We start from the raw sequence: 24,390 nt of genomic DNA, 5'->3' as shown, positions 1-24,390 counted from the left end.
TGTATAGCCATTCTCTTTTGAAAGAGGATCAAAAGATCAGTCTGCTTTCGGTGTGTGGATGTGATCTTCTGAAAGATTTTCCAAAAGAAATCTTCTGGAAAATCTTCTTTCACAGGACTGCTGTAGTGTAGATGCAGTCTTAGGGTGAGAGGTTATTCCATTTTTCTTCATACTCTTTCACAGTGTCAGGAACATACTGAGATCTCCACTACAAATGCTCTATCACCCCTATTAATCACAAGAAGATTCTGTAACAACTGTTTCCTAGGGGAGGAGGCAACTATTCCTGTTTCTAGAATACTGAAAGGACATAGTCTTCACAAAAGTAGTAAAGAAGATTTGTGCTCTTCCAACTGGCTCTCAGCTTTCTAGCACCTAGTAAACCAAATAGAAGAACTGTCCTGTAAATCCGGAACATCCCAACTGCTGACACAAGGGCAGAAGAGATTTAAGTATGAAAGAGAGAAAACAAGGGTGAAAGATGTACATGCAGGAACAGGATAGGATAAAAGAATGGAACTGAAGTTGGGACTTTAGCTTCATTTGGATATATATTTTCTGCATGATATGTAGAGTTCTTATGGCCAGAGTGATTTCAGCTGAAGCAGGCCCTTTGGATTAGACGCTGAAAGAATTTCACTACTGAATACACTGAGTTCCTTCTGTAAGCCAAACATCTCTGTCCAATTCCTAATACTGATAATTCTTTATTTTACACACACACACACACACACACACACACACACACACACCACCAGTATGGAGAACTTACACTTGAAGTCACATAGAACTCAACAGAAAGAGTGAATTACTGTTCTAGCTATAGGTCCATTCACACAAAGGGACTACAATATTTTTATATATTAGGTAGATTTGATTAGATGGAATGCAGCAGAACTTCAGAAAAAAAACTGCATCTGAGAAGAATTTACCCAAAAAGTTATATATAATCCAAGCATGTGGGGGCAAGATGCTTCTGCTAGGGTAGCAGGTAGATGCCAGATCAACCCTGCTGTAAGAACGGCATTCAGTAAAGCAACTCTCTAAATATTTGCCACTTCTCAGCCTTGGGACGATATCAAACTCTGGTGTCTAATACACTGTAACACTCAGGATCTCAGTAATCCAGGTTAATGCTGGGATATATACACCCATATATATATATTTGTCAAGTTCTGTGCAGCCAACAACAGAGACTTTGATATGATCATTTTTGCTTATTGCAATTTCAAACTGCAATGACAAGATAAGGAAGACTACTGAAAATCCCCACAGCAAAAGTCAGCAGCTTTGAGTTGGCCAGTTACATCCAACTGCAGACAAAAATCAGGCAGCCCGGCAACACATTTTCAATAGAGGCAGCACCATATGACATGACCTCAGTAGCATCTCTCCATTTCATCCGTCTTCAAAGTGCATTCTCAGTGCAAGTAGTACGATTGACTCTGAAGGGGCTTACCGCCCCCCTCATAGATTCCATGCTAAGACCAGAACTCTTGTTTCAGTTCATATTCTGCAGGTTTGGTTGTTGTAAGTTCAGTTCTGCATAGCGGAACAGTGCTATCTTGGCTCTGCCCCTCAACATCTACGTCCAACAGCATCTGCTCCTCTACAGGAACACCCACCTGGAAGGGAAGCAGAACAGGAAGTCCTGGCCTCTCCTCTACAGTGCTGCTGCTACTAGCAAAGCAGGAGTCCAGATTGCTTGGGGTGTCAGTGCTTGAACTGTTGGCAGAGGATTCACCCCTGGCCTGGCTGGGTGACACAAACCACCAGGGATCAAGCCGCTGCCGATTGGCTGAAGGGCGTGGCCTTGGCAAGAACTCCAAGGTCTTGGGTCTTTCCAGTGTGGAGTCCTGCTGTGCACTCCAGCGTCTTGGGGTAGGAGGAAAGACGAGGTTAGGGTCTGGCAGGCGAGGGACCTCATTTGGATCTCGGCTTGGACTGGGAGTTTTTAATGCACCTATCCAAGAGACAAAGCGAACATCAGTCATGTTGATACTATTCCAGGCATCTGACTTAATTGCCTACAAACAGTAAAAACAAGAGATAATACATGCAGCATTGAGAACCCCAAGTTTTCAGCTGAAATGCTGTATGTGAGGTTGACCACTGGGAGCTTGGGGCACTTTGACCCTTTCCCCCAGAAAATTTTGGTGTTGCATTAAATATAGGAAATGTTGAGTTTGGGACAGAAATACCAGAGTTGACAAGTAACAGAGAGAAAGCCGTGCTAGTCTATACAGACAAAGAGTTAATGGGCACAAAACAGATATAAAAACATTCCTGATCCACAAACCAGTCAGCTAACATTTTAAGGGAGTGGGCCATTCTGTTAATGACTTAAAAGTCTGGGTCTTACTGAAGAGGAATTTTCACAACACTCTTGAAAGAGAGGCTGCTGAACTCTCTTTTACATTCAAATTTGACACATCAACACGTGGTTTGAACTGGGATGTGAATTTTCTGGGTCATTATAGGGACTCCTTTGCATACTTGGCTTAATCTAATTCTTGACTCCCCCCCCGCCCCTCTACTCTCTGATTTGCTCACTTTGATAATTTTTTTTCTGATTCGTCAGCCTTGATTACTATTTTTGGTTCTCTGTGCCTTAAATATTAAGTCTGTTCTGGTATGGCTATGGTCTGAAGAAGTGGGTCTGTCCTACAAAAGCTCACCTAATGAATTATTTTGTTAGTCTTTAAAGTGCTACTTTACTGCTTTTTAGAGTTCCCCCCATAAAAGCATATGCCTCTGTTATATTGGTTTTAGGTGAGGGACTTGTCCACTGGCTCTGTTGTTGTTCGGGACACACATACAGCTGCTCCACTGATACACAATCACATCACTTAAAGCTTGAGTGGGAAACCTTGCCACTCTGTGACTTTGGGAGGCTTCACTTTATCATATTAAGGATCTTTTAATGTATTTTAATAGACTTTACACAGTAAGCATCTTGTCTTATGAATTTATATATGGCAGAGAATCTCAGAGCAAAATTTATTGTTCACTAAATGATGTTCCTCCCCTAGCTGATCCCCCAAACTAAAAGATGTCTAAGGAGAAACCCTCCAAATGTGACATCCAATACCTTCGCTACTTGCCACATGTGGCAAATAGGACATTGGTGTGAATTGCATGCAGATCCTGGAGCCTTTAAATGCAGCTCCTCCTGAGAGCTACACCCGGGTAGTGCCGTCCACCCGCTCCACGCACGCGCCCTACCGTTTGGTGGCAAAAGCATGTGGCAGCAGCAGCAGCAGCTCTGGCGAGTCATGAGCATTGAATTAAAAAGGGGGGCTTGGAGTGCCTTGCTCTGGGGGAGGGCATTCCATCTGAGTGGGGTTGGGGGTGCCTGGCTGTGGGGGAGGGGAAGGGCATTTATTTAGCTACCAATATTCTTACATTATATTATACAAAACTTTATTAAATAATGTAGCAAATACAGAAAGACAACAACCACAAGTGTGGCGAGCTTTGAATTCCTATTGAACGCCGCTGCTCTAAAACCTGCTTTATTCCCAAGCTACGCATCACAGCAGCTTAAATTCCTATGCTAAGTGGCTACTTTTATATATCTTCATGCAAGAGATGAGCAGTGCAGGCTGCATGTAACTCCCTTGCACAGTCACTGCAGTCATCGCTGTCTCCAGACTCCAATGCATGTTCCAGAAGAACAGAGTGAAGTTTTTGCTTTTTGTTGTTTAGAAAGCCTTGCCCAGGGACAGAGGATCACGTTTTCAGAGTTCACAGACTGGGGGCTTGCAACTGAAAGGGAGAGAACAACATAAACAGGGGACCAAATCCCGATTCCTACATAATTTGAAAGCCATTGCTAACTTAGGACCGACTTAATGCAGTTAGGGTTTGTACATGGTACCATTTATATTAGTATAACTTGTCACTCAGCAGTATGAATAAGCCACTAAAGTGACATAAGTTACAACGACCCTCAACACTGCAGTGCTATTTGGGAAAACTTCTGCCAGTGTAGTTACGACCTTTTGCAGAGGTGGTTTTATTATGCATATGGGAGACTTTAAAAACAGATTCCACTGGCAGATTTGTGAACTGGGCTTCATATTCAAATTGGACACATTAACACTTGGTACAACAACGATACCAACTATCTCAGAGTGACCAACACCGCCGTCCTTGAGCAAGCTGGAATCCCAACCATGCACACCCTCCTCAGGCAGTGTCGGCTCCGCTGGCTTGGCCACGTCCACAGGATGAATGATGGAAGGATTCCAAAAGACATCCTGAATGGTGAGCTAGCCTCTGGCAAAAGACCTCCCGGACACCCCCAGTTGTGCTACAAAGATGTCTGCAAGAGAGACCTCAGAGAGGTAGACATCGAGCTGGACACCTGGTAAGAACTAGCAGACGACCGCAGCAGATGGAGGCAGGGGTTACACAAGGGCCTTCAGAAGGGCGAGATGAAGATCAGACAGCTAGCAGAGGAGAAGCGAGCGCACAGAAAGCACAAGAAGGACTTGCCAGACACCCACTACATCTGCAAGAGATGCAGCAAGGACTGTCACTCTCGTGTGGGTCTTCATAGTCACAATAGACGCTGTAAATGAAGTCCTCAATTGAAACTATAAAGGGTGCGATCCATAGTCTATGCAGACTGAAGGATGCCTACTACTACTACTACGCATTACAAGAATTACTTGCCTTCCTTTGATGTTTGTAATGATCTCAGGCAAGACACTTAACATCCCTCAGCCCCTCTTTCAGTTCATATATTTGATTTGTCAGTTTTTATTGCATTTTTTTGGACCTCTGTGCTATGTATCTAGATCTGGAATGGAAATTATATAAACCTGAAGAATTGGGTTTGTCCCACAAAGCTCATCACCTAATAAATCATTTTGTTAGTTTTTAAAGTGCTACATGACTGTTTTGTTTGGTTAGTATAATGGAAATTGGTGGAGATTTTATCACCCTCGCTGCCTCGAGGATGTTTTTTCTTTAACACAGTGGATGCTTCTGCTCTTCCACAGTATCACATCAAGGGAAACCATCATTTTTTGCAGGATAATCATGCATGTATTTGAAATGAGTTTATGCATCTGTGTGCTTATTGATTCAAAGATTAGCCCTTTCAATATAATATCCAGACTTACTTCCTCAATAACTTTCCCAGCGAAAGTGTATTAAATAGTAAAACAGAGAAATCCTGGTACAAACACACTCCTATAGCTGATTTTTTCTTTAAGGAGGCAAGTTTTCACTACCGCTATTTATTACAGGCATGAATGATTATGCTAACCTGCATGTCTCCACAGACCCCGATATAATAGGGCAAGCATAGCACAGACAGGACAATAGCCTAAGTAGCTACAACCACTTAGATAAGAGAGCAATTTCTGTCACTCCCCCTGCTCCTCTACTGTTAAAGGCACTGGGATGTTGTGAAGGCTGAGGCTATGGCTACACTACAAAATAAATTTGAAGTTGAGTATCTGCACCTCCCCACAATGTCGACAGTGTGTCCCTATTGAATCACCAAAGTTCAACTGTTGCAGCAGAGCATTGTGGGAACCTATCCCACAGTTCCCTCAGCCCCATGGCATTCTGTTTTTTTTTTTTGCTGGTGCACTATGGGAAAAAATGCCCTGCAAGTGGTTGTGGGTGTGTGATGTCATCTTCCAACACTGCATTGCCCTCATTTCCCTCCCTTTGAAAACAAATGGCCATTTTTCAGACATCTCTTTCCCCGATGAGAGATATTGTTTGAATCATCCACCTTATGGACCTTTTAACCAAATGTGCCCCGAGAGCACCTCTTGTCACCTTCCCAGACTGTATTGCCCTCATTTCCTGCCCACTGAAAGGAAACAGCCATTTTTCAGAAGGAAAGAAGCAAAGTAGGGAATCCCCAGGGAAAAAGTGCCAGACAGGTACTGGGCTTCAGAAGCTGAAGCACCCTTCACAAATGTGCTGTGGGAGCACTCAGCTGACTGTGCCATGTCTACAGGTACCTCAGTGTTCCCCAGTGAAAGAACACCTTTCACAAGGCAGGGAACCTTCAATCTCACTGTTTTTTAGGTTACAGTGGACTAAAACGCCATCAAATGCAGGAAGGTATGGAGGGAATCATGTGAACGGATACCTCAGTGTTCCCCAGCCAGCCCCTGAAAATCTTTGCGGGGGAAGAGAGGGAGCAGCCCCCTGGCAACAACCTCCGAAAACATTTCCTGCAGGGTGAGCCCAAGAAAATACGAAGTGCAGAAGCCTTTATCCTGTGCAGGCCAGGACATACTACCCCACTGTCTGATGTACCACTGTCTGGTCCCACTAGCCAAGCTGCCATGTGGAGTGGTGGGGCAGGAGTTAGCCTGCTAGCTGAACTGAGACCTTGGCTCTCCTGATAGCTCCATGCTGGCGCTCTCTAAAGTGGCTAGATGTGATCGCCCAGTTGATCATAAAGAAATGAATTTAAAATGACAGGCTTCCTGTTTCCTACTTCCTGCACACCTGGAGAGCTGGGGAGCTGAAAGTGGATAGAATGTACACATGCTGGGTATTGTGGGATTCCTCCGGAGGCCAATAAAATCAAAATTTAAAGAAATGCTGTTTCCACACTTGCACTAATCTGACCTTTAAACTCAAGCTTGGAGTTACACTGCATCCAATGATCAGAGCAAGAATGTCAACATTAGCGCTCCTTAAATTCAAACTAATGGTATTTGGCAGTGAAGACAGTCGCATTGTAAAAATCAAGCTAAGTGCCTTAAAATCAACTTTCTGCTCTAGTGTAGACATAGCCTCAGTCCCTGATAAAGATTTGGAAGCAGAAAAACACACCCTGGATTCTCCCATATGAACTCTCTGGCCAACAACCACAAAGTGGCACTGACTTAGTACAAAAGGTTTCTCATCCATTCTCTTTTGGCTTTCAGAATAGAAGTTGTCATGAAAGCCTAAGAGACTTAAGGAAGGGGTGAAGGTGGAATCCCAAAGACCAAACAGAAATGGCATTATACTTGGATAATGCTTTCTATTTAAGAAATCAGTGGAGTAAGACTTCCAATACTCTTTTAGAAAACAGAGTGACTTGCCCAAAGTTGCACAATCTATGGTGACATCAGGCCTGAATTAGAACAGTAATTGATTTATTAGTAGTATAAAGGTAATGCCTGGGAACCATGCCACAGACCAGCCACTGTGCTAGGTGCTATATAAACACAGAGTACTCCCTTAATGGGCGAGAGATAAGAGAACCACTGCAGCAACTGTGTGCCCTTCATTTTGAAGGCTTAAGAAAGAGGCAGAGGAGAAACTTACCTGTGCCCAGTGCACTGGTTAAACAGTTACTGGAAGGACACCCACTAGGAGAGCACCCATTGGCAACCAGTCCAGCCGCTTTGATGGCCCCATCAGAAGGCGTACGCCTATGATTCCTTTGCTGGGCCTGGGAAGAGAGAGTCACATGTGTGGGAGTCAGGGATTGGTTGGGGTCCTGCTTGAACCTCTCAATGCGTACATTGACCAGTGGGTTGCTAACTACTGGCAAGGGAGCGTTGACTGTAACAGGGCTGACAGGCATCTCATATACCACAATCTCATCACTATCCGAGCGCAGCAGGGAGCGGGTAGAGTTACACTCAGAAATGGAAGATAGGGAGAGGAGGGTCAGTGAAGTGGATGGTTCGCCCAGCAGCAACATGGGGTTCTCCTTCTTGAAGAGCTTCCGGGAGGGTGGGCTGGTGTTCCTCTGGGAGCGTCCCGCCCGCTGGAAAATACTGTCACGCTTCTTCTTCTCCTCCTTGGGCGGTTCCAGCTCATCCTGGGTCAGCAACTGACACTTGCCTGCCTCCAAGAGATCAAAGCCCAGGCCTGCAGCTGCCAGCACAGCCCCACAACCAAGCAAGGCAACCTCCCACCTCTTATGTTGGGAACCACTCCGCTTAAGACTATTGGTGGGTGTGAGTTGAGGGGTACTTGTAGCAGAGTTCATGGGGGTGGACTCTTCATTGGCATCACTGAGTGGGCCATCCAGGTCTCCGCTCTTCTGAAATGGGATGCAGAGATATGATGGGGTGCGCCCAGGCGAGCCTTGCGCTTGGTCTCCATTAAGACAGTCACTCTCTTCATCCTCTGCAAAGACAATGAAAAGGTTTTTTTCACTGAAAATGTTTTCACTAGAGAATTACAACACACCTTACAAACACAAATAGATCAAGCTTCACAAAGTACACAAAGGAGGAAATGCTTCATTTTAAGCACTAACTGTTTAACCAGTCAAATGTGACTAGGTTCTCCTCTCCAAGCCTGCACAAAAAACTGAGCCTTGCAGGTATGAATCCAGCTCTCAAAGCTGGGGGAAGCTGGGAGTGCTGGAAAGGTGAAGAACAGAAAATAAGGTTCAACTGTGACCCCCTACTGGCTGTCCAAAAGTAGCATTTCTGAAGAGAGTTCCTGTCATCCCTTCCATTTGGAGTAGATTTATGTATAAAGGCTCACATAGAAAAGTAGGGAAGGAGATAAGAACCTCTCCCATAGTACTTCCCGTAAGTGCCTGTGTGACCTATTCCCATACTGCACCACACGAATGTCTTTTCCTAACCCCAGAAGAAAAATCACAAAGTTTATAAGGCATACAGAGATCTGGACAGAGGTTTTGAGAGATCCGGCGTGAGAACTTCTGAGTGGCAGAGTGTGAGAGAGCAGATGTGGAGAAATGGGAGGGGAATGCATATGCACAGAAAATCCAAAAGGCGAGATGCAAAATATGACATTCCTGTGGAAATAAAGATGACACAGTGAGTATTCAAAATAAAGATATGAGTTAGAGGCCTGGGATGAATAAAATTCGTCACTCAGGCATGAATGCACATGTGTAAAATGAAGCACTTGGGCTGCCCTTACCCATCTCCGCTAGGCTGGTGAATCCTGGCAAGGCAGGTGTAGTTCTCTGGACCTTCCCTAGGTTTGGAGCACTAGATGACCATTGTTTGTGTCCATCTACCAGAGATGGTAGGCTGGAGGAGGAAAAGACAGGGAAAATCTATGTATTACACAAGTCTAATGTAACCAGGTTCAAAAAAGAATTAGATAAGTTAATGGAGGATGGCTAGTAACCACTGCTGAACCTAAGATCATCAGAGATTTATCAGTTCCATGCTCTGGGTATTCCTGAACCTCTGACCGCTAGAAGCTGGGATGGGTTGATATCTATTCACTCCCTCTGAAGCATCTGGCATCAATAAGTCAGAGGACAAGCTACTAAGCTAGATGGATCACTGTTCTGACCCGGTATGGCCATTCTTACGACTTCTCATCACACACATTTCAAATTAGTACCATTCTGTTCAGTACTGTAAGCTTGGACCAATTCATCTCAACACAGATGCAGCTAATATTGTCCTGCAGTAAGACATCTTGCAACAATTACACGTTTCTACCACCAAAGGAAAAAAATAAAGCATCATTTCTCATGTAGGACAAAGTGGCAAGCACAGTGATGTCTGCTGAGAGTCAATGATGTGTGTGGGTGCAGAAATCCACAAAATGTCTTTTTAGTAGAAGATGCAGAGTCAGTAATATCAAGTACAGAAACTAAGCAAAACTCAGCTCTTTTACCAAAATGTTACAAAATTCCCAGGTGCAACAATATGTACTTAGCAAAAAAAAAAAAAAATCTCCAAAGATATATCGGCATAAAACACAACAAAATAAATGAATGTTGAAAATCGCTGCTGGAAATGGAACATACCAAGGTTATGCTTTGTACATTTAAGCCTTTCCAAAAAAACAATTGTACAGCAACTAGTTAACAGTGGTAATAGTCAAACACGTAACACAAGTGAACCTTGGAATGACTATTCTAGACACAGTCAATGCAGCTGTACACTGATAATCATTCATTTTTTTTCTCAATATGGGCCACAACTGAAAGCTGTAACCGAAATTCAAACTTTAGGGGAGATTGGACTGAGATGAACTTTTCGTGGCCTGGATGGATCTTTCCATCCACAAAGGCTTGTTACCACCACACTGTTTACTTCTAAGGGTCATTCTCAAGTCACTGCGCATGTCAGGCCAGAGCTACACTATGGAGAACAGTTGATTTAAGATACACAATTGCATAGCTGGAGTTGACGTATCCTAAATCAATTTTTCCTTTCATCCCTACAGTGGCAAGTCGACGGGAGAAATTCTCTTGTCGACTTCCCTTATTCTTCATGACTATGAGGAGTACCAGGGTCAACGGTGAAGCCCTGAAGGTTTGATTTAGTGTGGCCCCCTAATCAAACCCTGGAAGATCGACTGCCATCACATCGACTTTCCCGTAAGCATAGGTGTACCCTCAGAACTTTGAGTGGTGGAACTTTCTGGCACATCAGCAAGGGTATCAGCAAACATAAATTGTCTTGTACTACTTGGACTTGCAGATTTGAAAGGGCTCCTTTCAAACTCCCAAAAATAAACACTTCATAGCTTAGATCAGGAGCTAAGACCTAGCTAAGCGACTCAGAAGCTCTGACAGAGGAGATGTAACAATGCCAATAAGTCAAGGTCAGCAATCTCAGTGTATTATGGATGAGTATAAATTACCTCAAGGGGCTGTAAAAGAGCATGCTTAATGGTCAGAAAATGAGAAGGGGAAAAAAAAAGAAATCACGAAATCCCAGGTTATATTTCTAGCTGTGTTACTGACTTGTATGCTCTGGGGAAGCCACTTACTTCTCCTATGCCAGTTTCGCAATCTGAAGAAGTGGGTCTTATCCACAAAAGCTCATGACCTAATAAATCTGTAAAATGGGAATGCTATTGACTCCTCCTCCCATGGTTCTCATGATGCTAAGTCATTAATGGAGGCTTGATGCACCTCTATCGTGCCTTTCATGTAGGATCTTGATCTCGAAGTATTACTGCTACAGATTTCATTGTGTGTATGTTGATCTCCTTTGGTTTAGCTAATTAAATTGCTCTTGCAGCTCAGTGGACAGAGGGCAACATTTTTGGAGCAAGAATGCAAGCCTATACCTAATTTTGTGCATCATCCGGTGAGTGATGACTGCTGTATTTGTATTAACCTGGAACCACAAATACCATACCCAAAAGAGGGGCATGGTTTTAAATTAAATTAAAATAATTCTGTTCTCATCTCTCTTGAGATAGTATCATTCTTCCAGATTAATCACTCCAGTAAACTGTATTCACTATCCTGCCATGTCTGACTCCAGTCAGTGCAATCTTGATCTTAGGCCTCAAAGGAAGGCATTCATGCGATTTAGCAACAGTGTGTGATTCAGGAGGTGACATATAAAAGGACAAAATTCTATGTCAGGATTTATTCATCCCAAGATGTGCTGTAACTATGTGACAAAACAACCTGGTAGCTTTAGTTATATTTAGGCATCCCTTCTATATATGCCTGGACAAAAACACAGAGGAGACGACATTAAGGAATGGAAGGGTATGTACTAGGTTCTCAATGCCTACAGACAGTAAATAACGCACAACTATTGTCAGTCTAGCTTCCACCTTCATCCTGATCTCGCTGAACATTACGGGTGTGCTCTGGGCTGCCCTTTATGACAACTTCTAGTTCCTCCTTCTAGACACAGCTTCCTTCATAAAAAACCAGAAGTTGAAGATTCATTGGCACTGACAAAGTGAGCCTTGCTTTGGAGGAGATCAAAATAATTCTTAGACTTCATTAAAACTGACTATTATTATTTCCCTTTTTCTTATTTTTTTTTTTTTTTTTTTTTTTTACACCATTTCACTCTCAAATTACAAATTTTGCTTCCCACAATCCCCGCAGGCCTGACTAGGAGACACATGCACATCATATATGCCACTCAAGTGCACCTGAAAGCAGTTCAACACATGTATTCCACTTGCTGAAGTGCCTTACCTCTGCAAGAATACTATTTGACAGCACTAGCAGTCGACCTACCTACCTCCCACCAGCTATGCACTTTAAAAAAAAAAAAAATATATATATATATATATATGGTTTAGCTTTTTTTCCAGTAACCTACTTGGTGGGAAAGCTGATAGGGTATTCATACATCTGTCCTCCTCAGGCTCCCTTCCCCCTAGGAACCTGTTGCCTCCTCTCCTGGAGAATTCCTACAAGTGCCGCCTTTAGCATGTGACTTGACTGCATCTCATTTGGCGAGTAAATTGCCAGACATGTAACAGGACCTTACCTGAGCCTCATCTGAAAGTCTCCAGCAGTACACTGTCCTTTAAACACCCTAGCACTGGTGCAGTACTGACTCAGAGAAAAGTGTGTCTGCTACTGAATTTCCACTACCACGTTTTGCAACAAATCAATTTGCTTTGAAAAGCCCCCATTTATGTATCAATGAAGGTATGTCCTGTTTCACCTGTGAGATCTGAAAAGATCACAGCTCAAGGGCCTATAGCTACCACAAATCCATGAAATGTCACCTTGAGTGCAACAGAACATTAAGATCACACAACAACTAAACAACACAACTGTTAAAACCCAAAAGTGTCTATTCCTAGGCAAAACAAACATTTCCCAGGTTACTATCAGCTGAGCTGAGCTCTACTAGGGGTAGAGGAACATGGAATAGGTGATTAAGGGTTTCTGTCAGGCACCCTGAAGTAAATATCAAAAAGTCACAATGTTAAAGGTCATAACACTTCTCCAAGATATGCTCATTTTTAATTGGTCCCTGCCAGATCAGCACATCAGCTTGTCTTCAGGTATGCATATCTCGGCATTCACAGACACTCTTCAAAATGATAAAAAGAACCCCTGTGATTTTTCAGCGATGGGCTTTAGCTACACCAGAGTTTAAGGTGCAGTTTCTGTTAGTAAGTTTCACTGCACCTCCCAGCAACATAATGTTCACTGACTCCAAGGCCAGAAGGGGCCATTGCAATCATACGTGCCAACTCTGTGGGTGCTCTGGGGCTGGAGAACCCATGGGGAAAAATTAGTGGGTGCTGGGCTACACTTCCCTCTGCCTCCCTCCCCCGACAGTGTCTCTCCTGACAGATAATCCTGCTTATCTACTCCTTTCCCAGCCACCCCAGCACTGCTCCAGTGTCCAAACTGCTGATTCAGGAAGGCGGGGTAGGAGCAAGGATGGGACACACTCAGGAAAGGAGGTGGGCAAGAGGCGAGATGGAGGTTTGGGAAAGGGGCAGAGCTGGAGCAGAGACACAGGCTGAGTGGCCCCAGCTGGAGGGAAGCCAGCTCGCACGATTGCAATCATCTAGTCCAGCCATTCTCAAACGATGAGGCAGGTCTCCCAAAGGTGGCATGGGAACGCATCAATGGAAGGGCAAGGGCGTGCGTGCGTGCATGCGTCCCACATAGCTGAGATAAGGATTCAAGATGCCTGGGCAAAAAGATATGTAGGCAACTGAAACAACAAGAATGTTTCAGAGGTGTAGCCTTGCTTGTTTCAGTAAAAACAATGAGTCCTGTGACCCCTTAAAGACTAATACATTTATTTGCACATAAGTTTTTGTGGGCTGGAGCTCACTTCATCAGATGAAGTTGTTAGTTGTTAAAGTGCCACAGGACTCCTCGTTGTTTAACAAGAGTGTTGCTAGCCAGGATTAAAGACCACTGAGACAGTTCTGGGGGAAAATCTTCTTTGGGAACTTTTCACTATGCCTGGCACTTAAGTGAGTTTTAAATTTCACCTTTAATTTACCAAACAAAGTAAGAACAGACAGTATGCCTCAGAGTGACTGTAGCTTAATGCAGCCTTTTTCTTTAAATAGTCTCTCAGTCTGGCATGATCTCAAAGAGCAGCAACAGCTCATCATATATTCACAGCACTGCCCATTCAGCAAAATAGTCAACACACTCCAGATGATGCTCTGTATGAGGCAATGACCTTACTGAGTTTCTCTATAAAACATGGTCAGTTACAAGATAGCATTGCTGGTTTTCAGGAAATAGGATTAAGTTTAATTTCAACCACTTTTAGCAAACTGGCAAATCCCATCTTCCTAGCTCCCTCTTCACCACAGATGCTTCCTCCTTCCGTGAGGTTGTTTTTCAGGGGGAGAAGTGGAAAAGATGAAGAGGCTTTTCTCTCAGAGTTCCAACAAAAGGCGTCTGAACGTCAAGGAAGTCTGCTATCCACATTTTTATCTCCCCCTTTTAAATGTAATGCTAGTGAAAGGCATGGCGTTATGTGATGATAAAGGAATGAATTTGAGAGTTGTCTACAGAACAGATACAGCCTGAGCAGCAGCCATGCAAGCTGTCTCCATATTTTCCAGCTAATATCCCAAAAAGTCTGGTCTAGAAAGACCACCATTTAAGGGAGGTCGTAATTTAGTTTCCATTCAACTTTGGCTTTTCTGAGGGGAGCAATCAATGCTGATTTGGGCAGGCAGGTTTAAGACACCAGACTCATTCCAGATAGGATACAGACTAAGCTATCAGATTTCTTCCACTGCAAACCTGTGCTGCATCCAGACTAGCAAACTACAGGTGAAAGGCTCCATATCCAAGCTTCAAATCTCTGAGGCATCCAGGCCGCTCAGATATTTTTAAAATTGTCTTATTAAAAACAAATACTAAGCTTTTAAGCAGCATCAGAAAAATGCTGAGGTTCAGATCCTGGTACACAGTCTTCATGTAAGACTGAAGACTGGAAGAACAAAGTAGAAATCAACAAAAGATCTGGCACACCTTTACAAGTATACCTACACTTTTTAAAGAGCTGAAAAATATCTACCTGGCTCTCTAGTCCCAGCTTAATAATATTACACTAGAGAAAGCGTAAGGGAGCTCCCAGCGAACAAGGTGAGCAGCGAACAGGGGGCAGCAGCTAACAGGGAAGGGAGTTTGCCTCTGGGCAAAGTGTCCAAGAGGAGCTTGGGTGAGTGTGGGATTTGGGGGGCTGTGTGGTGAGCTGGTGGGTGAATGTCTCTCTGTCTGTGCAGCTATGTTACTTTGCAGAGAAGGGCAGTTTTGATCAGCTGCCTGGGTGCCTGAGCTTGTGCTGTGCAGAGAAGAGCAGTTTGCAAGGTGTGAATTGGGAGAGTTCCCTGCCAGGTGAGCCTTCAAGGGCTGATTAGACTGGAGGCAAGGCTTTGAGCCAGGCCTGACCAGCTAGCAGCATCCTCTACAAGAAGGGAGCTCCCAGCAAACAAGGTGAGCAGCGAACAGGAGGCAGCAGCTAACAGGGAAGGGAGTTTGCCTCTGGGAGTTCCCCGAGGGAGGAGCCCCATGTTTGTTGTCCTTTTCAGGTATGGTGTTCCACCTGTGCCCTGCAAGGGAGCACTACCAGGAAAAGGAGTCTCTGAAGAGAAGAGCCTGAAGAGTGATGGGGGAAGGTGGACCTGGGGGCACTGAGAGCAGCTGGGGGGAGAGGGGCCAGTGCAGTGAGGAGGGTGGACATGGGAGCAGATGGGGGTAGTGGGTTGGGGAGGGTCCTATGGTGATGATAGCTGGGGGGGGACGACGAAAGGTGGAGAGGAGGGTCCTGGGGATATGAGGTCATTGCTCTGCAGGGAGCTATGGTGACTCGTGGTGACAGAGAGGTATGAAGTAGTGGGATCCTTAACCACATTCTCCACACCCCACTGCCTTGTGGGTTATCCTGGGAAGGAGAGAGGCTAAGGGAGTAAACCCTGACAGAAAATCCGGAGTGGAGTCCGAAGGTGGTTCGGTGTCAACTTCTGGCACTGTCCCGGCAACTCCTGCAGCTGAGCTGGTACCAGACGTGGAGGTTATCCTCTCCTTTGGACTATGTCAGTAAAGCCGAGAGGGGGACACTGGTGTCTGGGCAGCCCAGAGTCTCCATAACAAATGCCCAGGCTCGCGCCCGGAGAGGTACTCCGGCATCGCTGAACAGCGTTGCGTCAACACGGGAGGCAACAGATACCGGTTATAAGCTCTTGCTCGATTGGCGTAGAGAACGAGCGCCAGGGGTTGCCTTTGACGGTGGGAGAGATCCTCGCATCTCACTGGACAGTCACCGCCCACCTCAAGCTGGGCAGCCCCCAGCCAATAGGGTACTGTCCCGCCACAGTTCACCTGCCTCGCTGGGTGCGTGAGGCTTAAGGTTCCTGAACCTGACAAGTGACTGAAATTTGGGCACCAGGCAAACCAATAAGAAAATCAACAAGAAATGAGAAACATCAACAATTCAAGCTTGCTTGCTGGAATGTGCGGAACATGCTGACCGGCTTGACTGAAGATCTTCAGGCCATCAGTGACACCCGCAAGACCGCTCTCATCAACGAGGAACTGAAGTGGCTCCGAGCTGATATCACTGCACTGCAAGAGACGCGACTCGCAGATTCGGGATCTCTAAAGGAAAAGGACTACACCTTTTTCTGGCAGGGTAAAGCCCAACAAGAACCCAGAGAGCATGGTGTTGGCTTTGCTGTCAGAAACACCCTTCTACAAATGGTGGATTTAGTCATGGGCAGATCAGAAAGACTTCTTCGGATCACGCTTCAAACTTGCGCCGGTCCTGTCCACCTGATCAGCGCTTATGCCCCAACCCTGTATGCCACACCAGAAGTAAAAGACAAGTTCTACGACGTGCTTAGTGCTGCTGTAGCGCAAATACCTGCTCGTGAACAACTGTACATCTTGGGTGACTTCAATGCAAGAGTTGGAACTGATTGGGCCTCATGGCCTTCCTGCTTAGGACACTTTGGTGTGGGAAAAATGAATGAAAATTGACAGCGTCTCCTTGAACTGTGCACCTACCACAAGCTGTGCATCACAAACACATTCTTCCAAACGAAGCCACAGCACAGGGTTTCGTGGAGACACCCACGCTCGAAGCACTGGCATCAGCTAGATGTGGTCATCACTAGGCGTAATAACCTCAATAACGTCCTTCTGACACGCAGCTATCAAAGTGCTGACTGTGATACAGATCACTCACTAGTTTGCTCCAAGCTCAAGCTGAGACCCAAGAAGCTGTGCCGCTCTAAACCTGCTGGAAGGCCCTGCATTGACGCCAGAAAGATGGCAAACTCGGAGAAAGCTGAAAAGTTCAGAGAGACCCTCCAGGAAAATCTGCGCAGTGGCCCTGGGGGTGCCGATGCGACATCCAAATGGCAACATCTGAGGGACACAGTTTACAACACGGCCTTGTCGGTGTTTGGAAGAAGAGCTAGAAACACGGTTCGAAGCTAACTCTGATGAGATGATTCCAGTCATTGAAAAGAAGCGTGCTGCACTCCTGGAGTACAAACGCTCACCAAGCCAGAGTACCCAGCAAGCACTTAGAGAGGCCAGAAGAACAGTGCAGCAGACAGCCAGGTGCTGTGCCAACAACCACTGGCTCCAGCTATGCAGCAGCATCCAGACCTGTGCCGACTTTGGTAATCTCAGAGGAATGTACGAGGGTATGAGGAAGGCATTAGGACCCACCCAGAACAAGATGGCACCTCTGAAATCCAAATCTGGTGAAATCATTGCTGACAAAGCCAAACAGATAGAGCGCTGGGTTGAGCACTACTCCGAGCTGTACTCACGCGAGAACATTGTGGTTGACGCAGCCCTCGATGCCATCGAGCTCCTACCAGTAACGGACTAACTGGATCAAGAACCGACTGTGGATGAACTGAAGAGAGCCATCGACAGCATTGCAGCAGGAAAGGCCCCTGGTCAGGATGGTATACCACCAGAGGTAGTCAAATGTGCCGCGGACACACTCCTGGAACCCCTACATGAGCTACTGTGCCTGTGCTGGAAAGAGGGTGAGGTTCCACAGGGTATGCGTGACGCTAACATTGTAACGTTGTATAAGAACAAAGGAGACAGAAGCGACTGCCACAACTACCGTGGAATCTCCCTCCTAAGCGTCACTGGTAAACTGTTCGCTCGCGTCATCCTTGGCAGACTCCAGAAGATTGCTGAGAGGGTGTACCCCGAATCGCAGTGCGGACTCCGCACAGAGAGGTCTACCATTGACATGGTCTTCTCTCTAAGGCAGCTGCAGGAGAAGTGCAGGGAGCAGAGAAAGCCACTCTACATAGCCTTCATCGACTTGACCAAGGCTTTTGACTTGGTCAGCAGGGATGGTCTGTTCAAACTGCTCCACAAGATAGGCTGTCCTCCAAGGTTACTCAAGATGATCCAGTTGTTCCACGAAAACATGAGAGGAACCATCCAATATGACCGCGCTTTATCGGATGCTTTCAGAATCAGGAGCGGCGTCAAACAAGGATGCGTGCTTGCTCCGACATTGTTTGGGATCTTCTTCGCACTCCTCCTGAAGCATGCCTTTGGATCTTCAACAGAGGGCATCTTGCTGCACATAAGATCTGATGGGAAACTGTTTAACCTTGCAAGGCTGAAAGCTAAGTCTAAGGTGCGGGAAGTCCTCATCAGAGACATGCTGTTCACAGACGATGCTGCCGTAGTGTCTCACACAGAAGACCAGCTTCAAAAACTGCTGGATCAGTTCTCCAAAGCGTGCAAGGACTTTGGGCTTACCATCAGCCTAAAGAAGATGAACGTACTCAGTCAGGATGTTGCTGAATCCCCATCAATCAGCACTGACAACTATATGTTAGAGGTCGTCCACAAGTTCGTTTACCTCGGGTCCACCATCACTGACACCCTGTCGTTGGACACTGAGCTAAATAGGAGGATCGGAAAAGCGGCCACAACTCTGTCCAGACTCAGCAAGAGAGTGTGGAATAACAACAACCTGTACACTCACACCAAAATGCAAGTCTACAGAGCCTGCATCCTCAGCACCCTCCTTTATGGCAGCGAGACTTGGACCCTGTATGCCCGCCAGGAAAAGAAGCTGAACGTCTTCCACTTGCGCTGCCTCAGGCGCATCCTTGGAATATCATGGAAGGACAGAGTGACCAACACCGCCGTCCTCGAGCAAGCTGGAATCCCAACCATACACACCCTACTCAGGCAGCGTCGACTCCGCTGGCTTGGCCACATCCACAGGATGAATGATAGAAGGATTCCAAAAGACATCCTGTGTGGTGAGCTAGCCTCTGGCAAAAGACCTCCCGGACGCCCCCAGTTGCGCTACAAAGATGTCTGCAAGAGAGACCTCAGAGAGGTAGACATTGAGCTGGACAACTGGGAAGAACTAGCAGACGACCGCAGCAGATGGAGGCAGGGGTAACACAAGGGCCTTCAGAAGGGCGAGATGAAGATCAGACAGCTAGCAGAGGAGAAGCGAGCGCACAGAAAGCACAAGAAGGACTTGCCAGACACCCACTACATCTGCAAGAGATGCAGCAAGGACTGTCACTCTTGTGTGGGTCTTCATAGTCACAATAGACGCTGTAAATGAAGTCCTCAACTGAAACTTTAAAGGGCGCGATCCATAGTCTATGCAGACTGAAGGATGCCTACTACTACTACTACTACTAGAGAAAGAAAATATGCATTTGAAGGTTTTAAATATGAAGGATGGAGAAGACTATTTTAGGGTAGTCCAAAGAGGGCATGATTAGAAATTGGAGGATATTGAGCCACAGAAAATTTAGACTGAATATCATGAAAAGACACCTAATATCTGACAATTGTGAACTGTACAAGTCTCCTAAGCAAAATGGAAGAAGCCCCACCACTTTAAATCTTCATTGGAAAAATTACTGGAAAGTATGCAAAGGACAATCCTGCACTGGACTACCGAGGATGCATTAGATGTGACCCACATCAGCTGTATTTACTGGTTTCGTCTACCTCTAATGTCTGAGAGACTATGGATAAATACCTATTTCAGACAAAATGTGTGGTAGATCTGCAGCGCAGAGCTGGAGTTTTACTAGGCAGCCCTTCTGAGAACCAAGAGCTCATGAACCGCTTTAATGTTCGAGAACTTTAGCCATTTACACTTTCCCTGTGCCCAGTCCTGTTTATTCTTACCCATCTTCTGCAACTAACTCCTTGTGACAAAGAGAACTTGGTCCCCAGGTGCGCCCTTTCTTCTTCTGACTTCTCTTTTCTTCCTCCTCTCCTTCCTCCTTCTGAAGGAGTGAGTTGCATCCCCAGGGTTTGCTGCTTTCGCCAGGTGTCACTATGGAAACCAGTAAGAAAAAAAAAGGGCATGGGGAAGAGAAGGATGGACGTGTGGGTCAAGAAAGAAAAAAAAAAAAATGCTGCCTGCACCTCCTGAATGGCAATTCAGCATTCTTCAGTACTGGTGAAAAGAGAAGCAAGGAACAATGCTACAAGATCCTGAAGGAAATGTGTTTGCACTACTTAACCAACCACCTGAAGCATGCAAAGTGCTCACTCAGGCAACACTCACATGGCGCAGATAGATTTGCTTTTAAACCTTATTTTAGAGATGGAGAAACTGGCACAGAGGTTAAATAGCTTGCTTCGATGGGTCACACAGGAAATCTGAAGCAAAGCAGGGATAGTTTACAAATCCAAAAAAGCTGTGGCAAAGGCAATGGCTGTGTAATCCTCCCTCATCATGCCTCAACTCTGAGCTGGAAAGAGCCTCTGAGTGTAGGTCTACACAGTGACGTTATTTCAGAATAGCAGCTATTATTTCAAAATAACTAACCTAGCATCTAAAGCTGTGTCTACACATGCACGCTACTTCGAAGTAGCGGCACCAACTTCGAAATAGCGCCCGTCGTGGCTACACGCGTCGGGCGCTATTTCGAAGTTAACTTCGACGTTAGGCTGCGAGACGTCGAAGTCGCTAATCTCATGAGGGGATCGGAATAGCGCCCTACTTCGACGTTCAACGTCGAAGTAGGGACCGTGTAGACGATCCACGTCCCGCAACGTCGAAATTGCTGGGTCCTCCATGGCGGCCATCAGCTGGGGGGTTGAGAGATGCTCTCTCTCCAGCCCCTGCGGGGCTCTATGGTCACCGTGGGCAGCAGCCCTTAGCCCAGGGCTTCTGGCTGCTTCTGCGGCAGCTGGGGATCTATGCTGCAGGCACAGGGTCTGCAACCAGTTGTCAGCTCTGTGTATCTTGTGTTGTTTAGTGCAACTGTGTCTGGGAGGGGCCCTTTAAGGGAGCGGCTTGCTGTTGAGTCCGCCCTGTGACCCTGTCTGCAGCTGTGCCTGGCACCCTTATTTCGATGTGTGCTACTTTGGCGTGTAGATGTACCCTCGCAGCGCCTATTTCGATGTGGTGCCGCGCAACGTCGAAGTTGAACATCGACGTTGCCAGCCCTGGAGGACGTGTAGACGTTATTCATCGAAATAGCCTATTTTGATGTTGCTACATCGAAATAAGCTATTTCGATGTTGGCTTCACGTGTAGACGTAGCCTACATGATGCAACCACTATTTTGAAATAAATTCAAAACAGCAATTGACTTATTTGGAAATTGGTAAACCTAATTTCACAAGGAATAGCACCTATTTTGAAATAGGGGCTGCATAGACAGTGAACAGAACCTATTTCAAAATAAGCCACAGTGTGTCCAATGGCTGTATTTCAAAATGGACTCCAGATGCGTAGACAATATATTTCATAATAGCTAAGTGCTATTTTGAAATTAAATTTTGTGTGTAGCAGCATTACTTCAAAATACGTTATTTCAGAATAGCTCTTCCAAAATAACTTATTTTGGAATAAGGCTGATGTGTAGACATACCCTGAAAGGCCTTCATAGGCCATTTAAACCTTGGAGTTTCTTCTAAAACTGAGAATGGAAATCCAACTCTCATAATATTGAGACCTACACTAATCACTAGGCAACAACATGAACTTCATATTGCTCTTCAAAATGTAATTGTGTCCTTGTAAGGTTTCCACTTCCAGGTGACATGTTATGAGAGGGCCACATTCACACACTACAATTAAATGTCTTATCTGAGAGTGCTGGATAATCAAATGTGCCAGATACTGGAGTGGGCCTGGTGGCTCAGCTGTCACCAGTCAGTAGGAAGCCCTAGTGCCAGTTAACACAATGTGCCAGCTATCTGGGTGCTGGATAACCAAGCTTTTACTGTAATTGCTTTCATTTTTTCTTTAATTTTGTTTTACCAAATAATTTCCATTCCTTTGCCACTCATTTTTCTTTCAGCCTTTCCATCTGATCCACCTCAAAAATCCATTCTGTACTTACAGATTTATTCCATAAATTGAGTTATACAAAGCAAGCTGTATCCCTGAGAAATATACCTCCAATAAAATCAAGCAGCAAGTGCCCAGAAACACCAGCAAGTGAGGTTCAATTTCTGGAAGAAAGAACATTCCCCATCGCCACTTCCCAAAGTAGTGGGCCTCAGTCAGGAACAACAGTACCCAGTTCTAAGCAAGACCCATAGCACTCCACTGCAGCGCATGGTGGGCATATTATAGTCTTCCCATGTTCAGTGTTACAGCAAGCTCCTTACGTTGGATGGCCCTTAGTCTGGGAATGATGGTAGGACTTGCAGGAGGACTGGAACAACTACTGATCAAGCTCTTCCTTTTGTCCATGGTTGGAGATGCCTGCACAGTGAATTTGTGCTGGAAATCTGTTTAAAAAAAACCAATCACAATTAAAGTACTCATTAATTAAAGTACTCATTTATGAAACACAACAAATGGATTATTAATTCTTTGTGCTTTCTGCAGAACATCACCCGTGTTTCAGGGCACACACACCTAACGCAACCTGAAGATTAGTGCTTTGCATCTGAACATCTGCAAAAGGAGATGCTTAAAAATGTGTCCAGTTGGGGACTGACATACCTGTCCTTACGCACCTGCATAATTTTCCACATAAAAACCTTTTCATCTCATTTCCCAAAGCGACTTTTAGGGCAAGCAAAAATTCATGAAACAAGTGTCCACAACCTTGTTAAAGATGCTTATTAACTAGACATATGATCCACCACTACCACCACCACCACCACTCTTCCCAACACTCAGGCTTTGTCTACACTAGCCCAGAAAATCAACTCGCTCAGGGCTTGGTCCTCCAGGGTTCAATTTCGTGCGCCTAGTAGGGATGCACAAAAATCAACCTCTCAGAGGTTGCAATCGATCCCCGTACTCCTTGTGAGACATCAAGTAAGCTGAGCACATATATGTCAATTCCAGCTACTGAACTGCTGTAGCTAGAATTGTGCATCTGCAGTTGACTTACTTTGCCCAGTGTAGACATAGCCTCAGTCTCCCTTAAGAGACTGATTTAACAGGGTATCTTAAGAACCATTTATAACAAGGCTGTCAACTCTTAGTGAATTACATAAGCAAAACAACACCACTATCTGGTCTATCCCAGGAAAGCTCACCACCTAATAAATTATTTTGTTAGTCTTTAAAGTGCTACTGGAGTGTTTTTTTGTTTTGATAATCTATAGACTAACATGGCTATCTCTCTGTTACTAGTTTAAATTAAGGTTTTACTTTAAAGAGAACTTTCTGATACCAGCTGCAGACTAGTGATATGTGCTATAAAACACTAACATTTAACATTTCCCTCTAGCCACATCTTCACCCTTTTGACAATGTTAATCATAGTGCAACCTATTGCTACCATTTCCTTTGTTTTTCCCTACAACCACTAATCTTTACATTTCTTGGTGCCAAACAGGTTAGGATTTCTTAAGGCACATCTTGTGACCATCAATGGGCCACTCTAGGATTGTAGACACAAAGGAGTTACATTTAACAGAAACGCATTTGGCTCTTTCGCACCCTCCCACAACACACACACACACACACACACACACACACACACACACACACACACACACACAGGCTCTGCAGCATCTCTCACCCGAAGGGAGGCTGATATGATTGCCATCTTTCAACTTAAGCCGGTTCTTCTTGAATTTGCCCATGCGTTTCTTCACCCGAGGCTTCTCTTGGCACAGCTGATGGATGATGATGTTGAGCTCCCTTTCTAGGATGTCGATCTCACGCTCTGCCAACTCCTGCTCCCGCCGCCGCAGCAGCTCCTCATGGTTCTTTTGCTCGAGTGCGGCACGAGTCAGTTCCTCCTCCCAAGTGCGCAGCTCCTGGGGAGTGGAGAGAGAGAATGAATTCCATAGATCACAACTGTGGCATATTAGTTTGGAGAACGTTCTGCCTACTAGAAGAGCAAATTCAAAGATGGCTGGGGTCCATTATTGGCCTTGTTCACAGACTCAAGAAGGAAGTCCAGGAGGGAAGTGATGGAGTCTGAACTTCACTCCCCATCTTCAAAGCTGTCCATACAGCTCAGGGTTGAGCCACTTTGACAGGCTTATGTGGAAAAAGCTTATTCTTCTGTCATTGTGTGTCTGATCTGTGAGTAAGCAGAGGGCTTCCGTCTCTGCAGAGGTCAGCCAGACATCTTTCAAACAACACTATACTGACTGTAAAAATGTGTTTCCAACATCAGAATGTTAAAAGTTGTTCCCTTAAATTAGTATACAGGACTCCAGAGTTCTATGTTTTCCCTAATGCTCACATTTAGGTACTTAACCTGGAGAAAAATGCTGCAAAATAAAAGATTGAACAGAATGTGTAT

The 24,390-nt window shown here is 45.3% G+C and overlaps 1 protein-coding gene across 1 annotated transcript in view; it reads right to left on the bottom strand.

Annotated features, from left to right (window-relative positions):
- Positions 1–1,481: 1,481 nt before the first annotated feature.
- Positions 1,482–24,390, bottom strand: part of MAP3K9 (mitogen-activated protein kinase kinase kinase 9) — a 61,594-nt gene continuing 38,685 nt past the window's right edge. The window contains exons 6-11 of the mRNA XM_074998871.1: positions 23,656–23,896; positions 22,283–22,405; positions 19,838–19,988; positions 8,881–8,993; positions 7,297–8,109; positions 1,482–1,963 (exon numbers count right to left, since the gene is read on the bottom strand). Of these exons, the coding sequence (XP_074854972.1) occupies positions 1,482–1,963; positions 7,297–8,109; positions 8,881–8,993; positions 19,838–19,988; positions 22,283–22,405; positions 23,656–23,896 (1,923 nt within the window). The remainder of the gene's footprint in view (positions 1,964–7,296; positions 8,110–8,880; positions 8,994–19,837; positions 19,989–22,282; positions 22,406–23,655; positions 23,897–24,390) is intronic.

The sequence above is a fragment of the Carettochelys insculpta genome, chromosome 6 (genome assembly GCF_033958435.1).
Source record: "Carettochelys insculpta isolate YL-2023 chromosome 6, ASM3395843v1, whole genome shotgun sequence".
In the NCBI taxonomy this organism is placed as follows: Eukaryota; Metazoa; Chordata; order Testudines; family Carettochelyidae; genus Carettochelys; species Carettochelys insculpta.
Note: the sequence above shows the minus strand (reverse complement) of the source record. Positions and strands in the feature narration are given on the sequence as shown.